Source organism: Bombus bifarius, unplaced genomic scaffold, assembly GCF_011952205.1.
Source record: "Bombus bifarius isolate JDL3187 unplaced genomic scaffold, Bbif_JDL3187 scf7180000008000, whole genome shotgun sequence".
NCBI lineage: Eukaryota > Metazoa > Arthropoda > Insecta > Hymenoptera > Apidae > Bombus > Bombus bifarius.
The window spans coordinates 854,122-867,647 of NW_022884379.1; the positions used below are offsets into that span (position 1 = coordinate 854,122).

A 13,526-nucleotide genomic window follows, 5' to 3' on the forward strand; every position below is an offset into this window, starting at 1 on the left:
AATATATATAATTAGAATTCATGATACTACAAAAAGGTAGTAAGTGCTGCTTTTAATTATTAATTCATTATTATTTTATATACTTTGGTCGAGTTCAAATACTATGAGTATAAATCTGTCAAAGTTTCCACATACAGCCAAAGTTTGGACAGCAGAGCAACGTATACATTATTTTCCTTGGAAAAATATATTTTCGTTATCTTTCCAGCTTTAGCAAATCCGTTACGGAAGACGTTAAAACCCCAGTCATAATACAACGCTATATGCACGACTGTATACAAATCTTTCGATACATCTACCTCTTCGCTAATTCAACATCATTAGACAAAATCTTCCATATGCAAGATGACCAATTCTTTCTTAATCCATCATCGTATTTTCCTTACTCATCAAACACCATATACGAACTCGATCGAATACTCACAGTTCGCGATATACAGATAAAGAGAAGATGTCCTTATCAGTCGATCGTAGCGATAACCGGAGAATTAACGAAACTAGAAAGGAGGAAAAAGACTGAGGCCAAGATCGAGTACTATGAGGGAATGCCCCGTGTTGATCGTCGGAGGTGGGAGTGATCGCGGCCTCCGGCACATCGGAAAACTACGTGATGGATCAGTCTGTGTTCGACGCACCCGTGACATTCATCGAGCCGTGTCGATCTCTCGATCGTCACTAGAAGGAATCACACGATAGGGAAATCGACATCGACGGACCCTGCTACGTGTTCGCTATGTCGTGGAATCGGGTAGGTTATCGGAGAGCAAGCTTTTTCTTCAATCTCTTCCGCTACTCACGTGATTATATAGTTTGTAGAAGTAATTAAGATCGACCTGTTGTTCTTATCGTCTAATCGATTGAAGTGGAGGTCACTATCACTTATCAATGAAATTCGCTGACTTTTTTCTTTTCTCCATTTTTATTTGTTTTTTGAATGTGTCGAGTCTCGTGACACGTTAAATTATCAGTCTCATTATGTAATTTTGCTCTTTTTATGTGATATGGATGTCATGTGAATACCGATAAGTCGTTGTATAGGAATAGGTGACAGAGTATTCATTTTTATCGAGGCAGTAATTGTAACAATATGTGATACGTTGATTTTTAATACATCAGCTGCTATCGAAATATTACCAGCGATTACATTTAAGCGAGTTTGTTTAAAAATTTAGAAATTACATGGATAAGAGATAGAAGTAAGGGATTATTACATGTTTAGAAAACAATTTTTTTTTGGATTAACTGTATCACCTGTACTATTTTTCTCGTTTACACGGTAATCTATATTTAGGTAGACTCTTCGTGTAACCGGTTTTACGACGATCGCGCGCGTTCTAATAACAAAAAAGAAAGAAACGGTCGTGTTAAAAGCAAGACACCCTGAAGATAATTGCCGATCCCGTAATCGACCGACATTTTCGAATTCCGTTTTCTTCCAGAGAATCGTATCGATTCGACAACTTCTCTTTCCAGTTGTTTTCGTCGCATGGATGAAGAAGTTTCGCGTGCCTCGATTTATCGTCGACGATGCGTCGCTTTTGGAAGAAATCTCGCGGAAAAAGAGGTTGGAAACGCGAACATACAACGTGATCGTGAAAAAGAAAAAAGACGGGTTGATAAATCAAAACAGCTACTTTTATTCCAAGATTATATTTGTTGCTTGATCGGAAGATTAATAATCTTGAGAGAATTATTAACAATTTTTACACATCGTGTTTGCAATGCATTCGACGAGCCGAGGTGAACAAATAAAAGTTAACCTGCAACGTGTACGTTTGACGTTAATTGGTTAAATTAGAGATTAACCGTATTAGCCAATATTTTTAATGAATAGGTGTTCCATATTTCATAAATAGGGATTGTAACGATAAATCGGGTAACTTTAATGAAATTTCGCCGAGCTGGAACTTTCAAAGATTTTCTTCGTTAAATCAAGGCACTCATTGCTTATGAAATAAGTAAATATATCGGCGATGAATGAGAAAATGCAATTTTATAATTTCAAACCAGCTTTGGTCTGTCAGTTGGTCTTCATTAAGCGAGGGGAACTTCGAACATTTTCGTCCAGGTTTCGTACATGCAAAGAATATTTAATTTTTCGCTGTATTTTTCTTTTTTTTTTACTGTTCTTACTTGAAGGAAAAAGAAACGCTTGCTTTTATCGCAGACTTTTGACTTTCGATAGCCATAGTACAAGTTCTAAAATTTTCAATGTCTTTACGGTTTGAAGTTTATTTTTATTAGGCTGTATCTTAAATCGTGAGAATGTTATAACCGAGTAATTCGAGTAAGTGTTTTTAGGCTCGAGTTTTTTGAAAAACAATTCCATCCAACTTCGATACTGTGTATCAACAATATTACTTAGATACCGATAGATAACAGAGATATCAACGATGTTATTGCTGGACAGTTAATGTATAATTTTATTTGTGTGCGGATTAAATAATATCATATTTATATTTGAGCGAATTAAAATCGATCTACTTTAATTTTAATTTTGAAAATATAGAAATTTGTGGTTAAAAGATGATCGAATTAACGAGTTAGATGAGAAATTTAATTTTTAATTTTGCAGAAATGTTAAGGATAAAAATTAGTAGTTTCTTCCTGAAAATGACTTTGAAGTGGGGTCTTTTCTCCTTCGCTTTAAATTTAGAAATTTAAGAATACCTGGTATACCTAGTATGTGTTCTTAAACCTGATCCTCTTCGAACGAGAATTCCACTAACCTTATATCATTCACGAGATACTTGTGCTGACCAACGGACTTTCTCAACGTGATCTATTCCATCCTGATGTCTCCTAAAAGATTCACAACCAAACGGAAAAGTCCTATTACTCCTTTCCTGGTTCAACTTTTCTTTATCGTGCAACATCGTTCGTTGATCCTTCTTTTCTTATCTATCATCTCATTGTTATATTTTCAGTTCGCGAATTGTCCTCCTTTCTTAACTCCAACTCAATGTAGACCAGTTTCTATTATAATTCAGGAGCGTGATCGATAAAGGAGATTGTCTTTAGCTTTAATCCCTCGTGACAATCCCTTTGTAACTCGACGACGTATAATAAGTAATATAATTATATTACAAAAGACAAAAGATAGATACTTTAAAATATTAGTAAGAAATAAAACGTTAATAAGTATTTCAAAAGTGACGTATAACACACATAATATGTTTATAAAAGGTTTCTATAAATGTCTCGTTTGAAAACTTCAGATCAAAAATTAATTAGCGAGGCATCGATGGATGATATCTAATCGATATAAAAATAATACTTTGATGATATTTTGTGACACGTCTCAAAATGTATTTCTTGAACTCGTATCGTTCTTCAGACTTCATCGACCCGATTCTATCTTAATTAATTCTGGAACTAATGGAATAATCATTTTAATTGCCGTAATACGCGACTAAATCTAAATTCTCAAAATATTTACTTGCGCTACTATGATTTTCATTTCGCCATATAGCGAGATATCTTGTCTATAGATGTGAAGGGCTTAAGAAAACGATGATCACAGCCATCTTGCCCGTCGGAGGGTTAACAAATCTGGTCAGGAGTCGTCCAGCAATTTCGCGACAGCAATTTCGCGGATTTTACTAAGCTCGCGAAATCGTCGACGCGAAACCTTTATGCGATGCACGTGTTGCTGTCTCCGGGGTCGAACGCCTTCAACATGTTCTATAAATCCGTCTTTCCTTCTTCGCCTCGCCGTATCCTGACGAGGTGTCGCGGACAGAGCAGCACGGAGAGAGGAATGGAATTCCAGATGCGAGGATTCTTTTTCTTCGACCTCCTTTTTTCTCTGTCTTTTTATGGTCTCTTTCAACGGGAACGAAATCTTTTCCAGATACTGCCACAGCTGATACTGGTGCTGCACGGATTCCTGGTCGTCCTTGTTGCTGGAAAATCCAGTAAGTCTTCCGCTTCTTTGTCCTCAAGAGATAATCGCGCTTCCGTTGAGCCGCTTAGGGACCGGACGTCTCGGGATACAGCCGGGTGCCTCGAGATCGACGGGAATCGGGCTAATGCTCTTCACCGATTTGCGTTATTTGCTTGGAGATAAGTTTAATTGTAGCCCTATTCCGTATACTTTCTGCCTGTTACGATTTAGATGCTACGGTGACGCCAGAAATCGTTGATCTAAACGTATGACGATGGTTATCTTGTTTTTTAACAATTGTTTCATACTGTTGCCAAATGCAAGACACTTTTGAAAACGAAAAGTATAATTGCGTTGAAATAATCGGTATAATATAAAAAGAAGTATAATATACTTGTTATAATATTGAGTGGATGAAATAAACTGTTCTAAACTGTTCCGTTTTTTTTTGAAATCGTACTCTTAGAAATCGGAATTTGAAGAAATAAAGATGGACAATTTGTTTATGAGGGATAATGTATATAGCAGTATACCGCGAAGTAGAATGGAAAAATGCAGAAATAACGTGATTATACCGATTGCTAATTCTAATTTCAATACGGAATAAATCAAGCACTATTGCTTCATCGTTTGGCAATTTTCCATGAAATTTCCCTAATGACTTGCGCCACTCGAACCATTAAAATTCTCTCGAAGAGTATGCAGATTATGGACACCTAAACCTAAACAACTCTGACATGCATGTGGATCACGGATATTCTGAGTCACAGCTTTGACCCACATGTGGCTCGATGAATAATAAATTCGCAATTAATCAATCTACCTATATCAAGAAACTCGTACAGTTCCGAAATTTTAGCATTACTCGACATTTTTCCAGCCTCGTTCTATCAATTCGCGATTGATCTCCTCCTTGTCTTTTCTTCCTCTTCCTTTACTTTCCTCCTTTGGTTCTGTTCGTAAGAAAATACTAAGTGTTCCCGTCTTTCCGATATAGTTCCACAAGTGATCGACAAGGACGTGGGCAGATACGAAGCCTCGGAGGGCAATGATCATCATGCTGTTAGGGTTCCGTTCAAGCTGGAAGAGACTTATGATCAAAGCTTTCGGGCGAACAGCTTCAATGCTACTTGGGAAACAGACACGGAAATCATTTATTCCGATAATTACATCGGTAACATTCACGTATTCGACGTGACTAAGGGAACCACTTGGGTCCTTTTGGATTCTTCCGTAATGGTATGATTTATTTGATCTATTTTCACCTATACACGTATATGCTATATGGTGTATTTTTACCTATATACAAACACACACACATATATATATGTATATAAGTATACATATGTATATGTAGCATATATATGCTTTGGGATCAGGAGAAATTTATCAGTTTCGTATTGGAACAGAAATACATAGAAGTTCCTTTGCCTTTTTGCAAATTAGAAATAGTCCACGATCAAAAGCAAGATGTAATTTTCGTCTTGAACTTTTTATAAATATTTTAAATTTAAATGATTGTGATAATTGTGAGAGGATAGAGAACAATGTATATGTTGGCTGTAATCAAAAATATAAAATACACTTAGGTACATATTAGGTTGTCCGAAAAGTTTCTTTCGTTTTATGGGGAAATAATAGACGCACAGCGTTTTTTGTTTTATATTATTTTGTCGAATTACGTACGATCCATTTTGTTCTGTTGAGATAAACACCGCGACATTTTACAGACTTGGTTTCTCGTTTGTATGAAGGTGCATTGTTGTAAAAGACACGTTTGCGAAAGAGAAACATTTTCCGGACAACCTAATGTTAAGATGGATGTAACGAATTACGATTGATGTTACAATTGAAAGAATGAAATCATGTCATATTAGTCGTTATTTATTATCGGAACGAAATACTCAAAAATCAAATTTATTCAAATTTTTAAAAGATTCTTTATTTTAGTAAATGCTATTTATTTTTTGAATATCAAGAAATTAAATGTCCAATAAAACAATATAAAAGAATATAGAAAATTTGGAAGAGAATCTTGAAGATGATATCTGATATTTTCGAATTTCTACAATATTTCATTCAGTACTTTAATTATTTAAGCAATTTGGAAATTCTATTGGATGTGGGCAGCGGGCTTTCGAGAAATTACGTTTCAATTTCAAGAACAAATTGCTTGAATGTCGGGCTCTCCCTTTTGCTCGATCGGGGACACGTACAAATAACACGGTTACGTTTAATTAATCGTACGAAAATTCTCAGCGTTTACCAGCTTCTTAACCGGTGAATTACATTGTCCACTTTTGGCCATGAATCAACATCGAACGTTGTTGATTTAAGAAACACGATGTCTAACATTTTCTCTTCAATTTTCCCTGGTCTCGAAGCGTTTGCGTCTTTTTTAGCGATATTCCAGCTAAACGTTTACTGATCATTCCGAACTAAAATCATTCCAAATTATACATTATAAATAAGATTTTTCAAACGTTTTCCTATCAATCCTGCTACGGTTTTCGCATTTTTGCGTCCCAGTCTTGTTCTCGTTTCAACAAATACGATTTCTAATGTTTATCCGAAATTTGCAAGTTTTTAACTTTTCAAGTTTTGTTACATACAAACCTATAAACTTTCAAATTCTGAAATATTCGAATATTGAAATATGGTTCAGAGAGCATAGAACGAAATACAAAATATCATTCGTGAAATACAAAACGTGAAAATGTTTCCCATTTCACCCCCTCAAGGAAGATCGAAGCATGACGTAGCATTTCGACGTTCGATGAATTAATACCACGATAATGTATCGATCGTTCCGAACAATCTAAGATTTATCGTGTCGTAACGTATCCGATAACTTGACACGAAATCAATAGTATCGATACTCCAAATCACTCAAGCATTTGTCCAACCATACTGCCCCGATACCTTGATATTGCTCCCAATTTCGAATACTTGCTGTACTCCAGGGATCAATTTCCGCTTACCACTATGCCGATAAAATGGTAGACGCTACTCGATCCTTCTTGTCAAATGTATCACGACTGTTCTTCGCTAATTTTGACAGGTGTTTTGATTAAAAATCTGCTCGACAACGTGGGAGACGAATCGTAAATTTTCATATTTCCACGTCTTGAAATCGTTAAATTTAGAAATTGAAAGATTTTCAAGTTTTTAAATTTCCGAATTTCCAAATATTCGTCAAAATTGTCAAACGCACAAATATTCAGATTTTTCGATTTTCAAACATTGATATTTTCAAATTATGGAAATGATTGTTCTTCGTTATCTTGACTTCTGTTTCGATTGGATGTTTGTTTGATGTTTTATTAATGAATATTAATGTGGTTTCAGGTCGATTACGAGAAGCCTTCCATAAGCTTTTCCTTCGACAATTCTTTCATTGCGATTGGTCATGACTATGCAAACGTGAGTATATAATTTTTGCATGCTACAAGTTCCGATCGGTCGTATCGTAAACGTTTTACTAGCGCGACGGTTAAAATTCCATCTCTGTTCTTTGAGTATAAAAAGATATATAAGTTATCGATCTCCAGGGTTTCCGGTATTCACTGTATCAAAGGTGCGACGTATACGACACTAAAACCAGGTAAACTATCTACTTTACATTACCGACAATTTTAACGGCACCGTGATAAATCAAATTACAAAACAATGCAACATGCCAGTAGCGATAATGATAAAGTTAATGTTCGTTCAGTTAGTTTCAGTTATATATTTCGAATTTGTCAGTATTCGTGTAAAAATAAAATATTACAAATATCAATAACAATTTATCAGACTTCTAACTGTAGTATTCTTAATTGCAGATTAATAAAAAAAAATTCAAGACTTTCTTGTTACATTATTATCAAAAAGTTAATCCTTATTAATTTGTATACGTTTCCCTTTTTATATTTCCTTGCTTTTATTCACGTAGAACGTACACGAGAATTGCGAATGGCGATCGCATACCTCTGTTCAAGTGGTCGCCCACGAGGAACGCTTTGATTTATGTTCACGAGAACGATATCTATTACCAAGTGTTCTCCGAGGGGGGCAGTCATATTCGAAGAATAACGAACACGGGTGTGCTCGACACCGTTTATAACGGAGTACCTGATTGGGTTTACGAAGGTAATCGAAAAGAATGGTCGAACAGATAATGTGAATCCCTCATTTATTATCTTGCTAACATAAAAGTGTTCAATGACAACTTTAACACGTTAATGTTAGAAAAATTCTAATTGTAAAATTCTAATTCTCCATTAGGATGAAATTATTAGTTTGATTAATCGATAGAATAATCGAAATAATTCATGTGTTAACGTTTACAGAGGAAGTATTAGCTTCTGCTTCGGCTCTCTGGCTTTCTCCCGATGGACGACACCTTGCTTTTGCTACTTTCAATGATACGAACGTGAAAGATATCGAAATACCAAAGTATGGATCTCCAGGAAACATGAAAGATCAATACCCGAAGGAGATAAAAATCAAATATCCAAAGGTAGTTATTTTTGTTGTTAACAATTTCCGGAACGTATAGAATCGAAAATGGGAATTTAATAAGGAAGAATCAATCGAATCGGATAATCGGCCTTTTGCTTTAGTCAGTCTGCTCGGATACAAGTAACACAGTTTTGCAGTCGTTAAAAGACGAGATTAGGAAGCTCAAGCTATCCTTACGGCGTCGTTGCGGGGTTTAAAAGGGGATGAAAAGGGTTATCTTGCGGTCGTCGTAGCGTTTAACCGTTAGTTTTTTCTTGTAACAGACCTATTCTCTCGTAGTTGTATTACAATGGCGAAAAACTGCTTCGATTCGATGTTGGACCACTTGTGAAAGCAATCTTTATTTTATACGCGGAGAAATTTCAATGTGAAACACATGTATCATTTACTTGTGTTCTCTTTCGTAAAATTCTATTCATCTTCTTTAGTGTAATTTTTTGTAGGGAAGTATTACGCATATAATACTTAATTAAGAACGATAAATCTCAATTATTACAAAATTCTAATTATCCAATTTAAAAATCTAATTAAAAATTTAATATTTAACAGCTCGTGGTTCTTTCTTTGTTAATGTCGTTTAGATATAAACATATAATTTTTCAAATTTTAGGCAGGCAGTCCAAATCCAGTTGTATCAATGAGCGTCGTTGATTTGGATAATTGGTCCTCTGAATTACTCAATCTTGAGCCTCCTACTGATATTGTTGGCACGTGAGTATCTCACAAGGATTAAGGTTCCGTTCTTACAATTGTTCGGTTACTTACACGTTCGTTTAACATTAATATATACTACACGAATTTAACTTCAGAATAGCGATCGACCAACACATTATTTTTTTGCTTGATGGTCAATGGGTTACCTAATTGTGATCATGAAAACACGAGCTTTCAATAAAAATCCCTAGCTTATGAATAAGATATTTAAGATAAAAATTTAGGAATTTTTCCAAACGCGTTTTTCTTTCACAGAGACTGCGTCCTCTACACCGTGAACTGGAGGACCAATCACCAAGTTACTGTCACCTGGACGAACCGCGTGCAGAACAAAGCTCAGATAGTTCTCTACGACTTAAGGGGTAACAACAGTAATATTTACTACGAGGAGGAAAACGAGGGCTGGCTTCGCATTCTACCTCTCGTCTTTCACGATGAATATGTTATCATTGTGAAGCTTCAGGATTCTGGAACGCCGGCTGGACGGTTCCAACATGCGACTAGGTTCGAGTACAAGGATGGGAAGCTGGTTGGCGAAAAAGATTTGACACCAGGAGCTAAGGAAGTTATTTCCATCCTAGCGGTGGATCACGCCAGGAAGAGACTTTATTATTTGGGCAATGAGCTCGATGAACCTTCGCATAGAAATGTGTACTCGGTGCAGTTGGATGGCAATGGGGCACCTGTTTGTTTGTCCTGTAACGTCTTTTCTCCTGAGGGCAAGTATTTGAAACTTGGGAATGGGTTTCGAATACATATACCGTTGTTCAGGAAAAGTTGCCCAATATTGATGAATAAACGTATTATCCATATATGTTATGCGATTTATTTTGAAAAATATCGATTGCTTTACAGGAAATCGCTGCACTTATGCCTACGCGTACTTCTCTACCGATAGCTCGAACTATGCCCTGTCTTGTTCTGGTCCGGATCCATTATTCATCACGATTATGAACGCCAATCATAAACGTATTTATAATTGGGAGGAAAATCGATCATTGAGACAAAAACTGGCAACCCGCACGCAGCCTATCTTTAGAAATTTCTATGTCACTGTTAATGGATACAAGAATAAAGTTAAACTTTCTCTGCCGCCTGATTTTGACGAGAAGAAATCGTACCCTTTATTAATCAACGTGTAAGTTTATATATCTATATATACGTAAATATCGAAACAATGTGTCTCTATTATTAATCATTGAAAAGAAAATTTAAAAAACATTCAATCCTGAAGGAATTAACTCAAACTATGTGTTCCATGATATCAATTAGGAGCGTTAAAACAGCGACTTAAAAAAGAATAAAAACTATAATTCTTGTCTTTATGAACATAAAAGCGTTCCGAATACATTTCTCTCGAATCGATAATAACAAGCAAGAGATAATAATCCAAGCACACAAATGAAGGGACGTATATGCTTCCGAGAGGTTGGAATCCATTCGTAATCTATCTCGAGTCACGTTCGGAATGCGGTGGCTGTTCGATTTTCCGATTATCGTTGCACCGTTGCGAGCAAAAATCCGCGAGACCAAGTGGTTCCTTAATCCTGAAACTCGTTTTCCACCGTTCGAGATTATTAAGTATGATTGATCTGCACGTGAGAGGGAAAGAGAGAGATTCTTGATCTCTATTTCCAATCGCAGTATAGTTCTTGCGTTAGTACGACGTTTCATCAATTTATCTTCCCCGAATTTTTTATTTTTCTTTTCACTTTTACAGTTACGCCGGTCCAAACACTGTTAGAGTCACCAATGAGGCATCGTTTGGTTTCGAATCGTACATGGTGACCAACAGGAGCGTAATTTATGGTCGCATCGATGGTCGTGGGTCAGCTTATAAGGGTAGCAAGATGTTGTTCGAAATTTATCGACGACTTGGCACCGTGGAAATCGAGGATCAAATTGCTGTTACTAGGTAGATTCAGGTTTTACAATTTTTAGATTTCCCTTATTTGTTTGAGAAAAGCAAATGTTCAGATTCTTTTGAGAATACGACAGAACCTCTCATATCTGATATGGTAGGAAGGCACGTTTGAAAAAGAAGAAACGTCTGCATATTATAACAATAACTCTTTTGGCATTACATTTTATTTATTTAGGTAGAGATTAAAAAAAATCGTCGGTCTGTTTTAATATTTTACTTTAACTCTTTAATTACAAATTTTTTTACATAAATAACTTTGTAGAATTATATCCTTTGTATGGTATTCTGGCAAAAGTCCAAGTAAAATGAGCAATTTAGCATTTCAGGAATTCCATTTTATGTAATTTTTGAAATGAAAGTTGCTAAAAAATTAATTTTGATAGGAACAGTAGAAAATTCCTAATAGTAGGAATTTCAGCATGCGTATGATTTTTAGGGTACTGCAAGAGACGTATTCGTGGATCGATTCAAACAGAACCGCGATATGGGGTTGGAGTTATGGCGGCTTCTCTACTGCCATGGTGCTGGCTACTGACAAGGCCTCGGTGTTCAAATGCGGTATATCAGTCGCACCTGTGACCTCCTGGATTTATTACGGTAATGCCATTACCGTATTGGCACATTAATAAGTATCTAACACCATCTCCACTTGGGTTCCGGGAAATAACAATAATTAATTACTAAATATCTAGACAATTGCAAAATATAGGGATATACCGATACGATTATTTTTTCTTACAACAAAGCAACTTTAATTCACTCCATCTTCACGGTTAATTGCGAAGAAATTCAAAAAATTAGAAACTTCGTTTCTATAAAATTTTACAATTTTTGCAGATCTACATTTTATAGATACGATTATTCTTAAAATAGAGTATCTTCCATTTTTTCTTCGAAGGATAAGTTTCCAATGGTTTATACAAATCAGAAAATCCATTTCTACTTAAACCTTAATCTACCTTAATCTAAATTGTATAGAGAAAAAAGAACGCGATGATTTACAATATATATATATTATAATGTACCAACGCAATAATTCTCTACTATAACAAATTGCTCCTAACTCATAGTCTGACGTCACAAAACCAAACATTATCTTCCATCGCAGATTCCTTGTACACGGAACGGTTCATGGGGTTGCCTACTCCCGCGGATAATCTATACGGTTACAACCACACGGATGTGGCCAGAAGGGTAGAAGGAATTCGTGGCAAAAAATACATGCTGATACACGGTACCGGCGACGACAATGTGCATTACCAACAATCTATGGCTCTGAACAAAGCTCTGGTGGATAAGGACATCATGTTCGAGCAGCAGAGCTACACGGACGAAGCGCACGCTCTATCTGGCGTTTTCCCTCACCTTTACCACACGATGGACCGATTTTGGGCAAATTGTCTGGGATACTCGCATACTCACTGACCCAAATCCAAAATTCTAAATCACACGTACAGAGTATAGCTAGTCCAGCTACCTGTTTGACTTTCATCAACGATACATCGTGTCTGCTGTTGTTTTAATAGCGTGGATCGAATTTTGTGAATATTCTTTGAGCGATTTGCGAGTTTTGTTGTTCGTTAACACATTCGCTGTTACTGGCGTATATACCATGTCGATGTGATTATTTACGTAATACTATTTACACAACTTTTACTTCTTGACAAAATGGCTTCGAAAGTTGAAAAAAGCAGTGCAGAGAGCGTTGGAATAGTTGTTATCCCTTAAAGAAAAGGAAGTTAAGTGAAAAGGATGTGCAGTTCCAAAGATGGCAGCGAATGTGTTAAGTTACAGTGACCTCGTGAATTCTTTCCTGAGGAATGATCGACGAAGATCCAGATCGCGAAAATTTGTTCCAGTTCAAAGGGTAACAGACAAGTGTCATTCTTCAATGTAATTTGAAAACAAATTACATTGAATTTGTGGCTGGAGAAAATGAAAATTTTCGTTATCTTCGAAGACTATACAAGTGTTAGGATTATTCTTTAACACAATTCCGAAGGAAAAGAAGAAACTCTGGCAAGAAAATGAGAATTTTCAACGTGTTCGAAGAGTGCCATACTAATGTCAGGTTTATTCTTTAATATAATTCGAAAGGGAAATTTGGTTGAAGAAGAGAGGCGTGGATGAAAAGAGGCGTTGGGATCGGTTTCAGAGATTCGTAGACGTGTTCACACGCGTGTTCTCCCTTGGCACAGACGCGATGCAAATACTTCAAAGGCAACGACGTCGTGAGTGAATCGATACTTAAGGATGCTCGATACGTTTCCGTAATAGTCAAGCAAGTGGAAAATGGATCGCGAGGAAGATGGAATGAGTGAATTTCTCGTTTTGATCTTTTTTCTTTTGTTTCCTATCGTAAGATCTTATTCGTACACCGAAATTCGACTGTGGCTTCGAAGGGAGCAGTTGCGTCCGATTTATCATTGGATAATCATCCTCTGAGAGAAAGTTATATAAAATTGTTAAAACGATTGTTAATAAACCACGGGAACAATA

At 36.2% G+C, this 13,526-nt stretch overlaps 1 protein-coding gene across 2 annotated transcripts; it reads left to right on the top strand.

Moving 5' to 3' along the window:
- The first annotated feature begins 471 nt into the window (after positions 1–471).
- Positions 472–13,526, top strand: LOC117206262 (venom dipeptidyl peptidase 4). Of its 2 annotated transcripts, XM_033445431.1 has the most exons (13): positions 472–748; positions 3,854–3,917; positions 4,884–5,125; positions 7,235–7,309; positions 7,438–7,490; positions 7,821–8,017; positions 8,218–8,387; positions 9,000–9,100; positions 9,359–9,822; positions 9,959–10,241; positions 10,824–11,018; positions 11,464–11,624; positions 12,136–13,526. In XM_033445431.1, exons 1-13 carry the CDS (start codon positions 734–736, stop codon positions 12,450–12,452), a joined length of 2,337 nt encoding a protein of 778 aa, XP_033301322.1. In that variant the 5' UTR covers positions 472–733; the 3' UTR covers positions 12,453–13,526. The 2 variants fall into 2 exon arrangements, with proteins under 2 accessions (XP_033301322.1, XP_033301323.1); XM_033445432.1 differs by lacking the exon at positions 3,854–3,917 and having other exon boundaries at positions 474–748.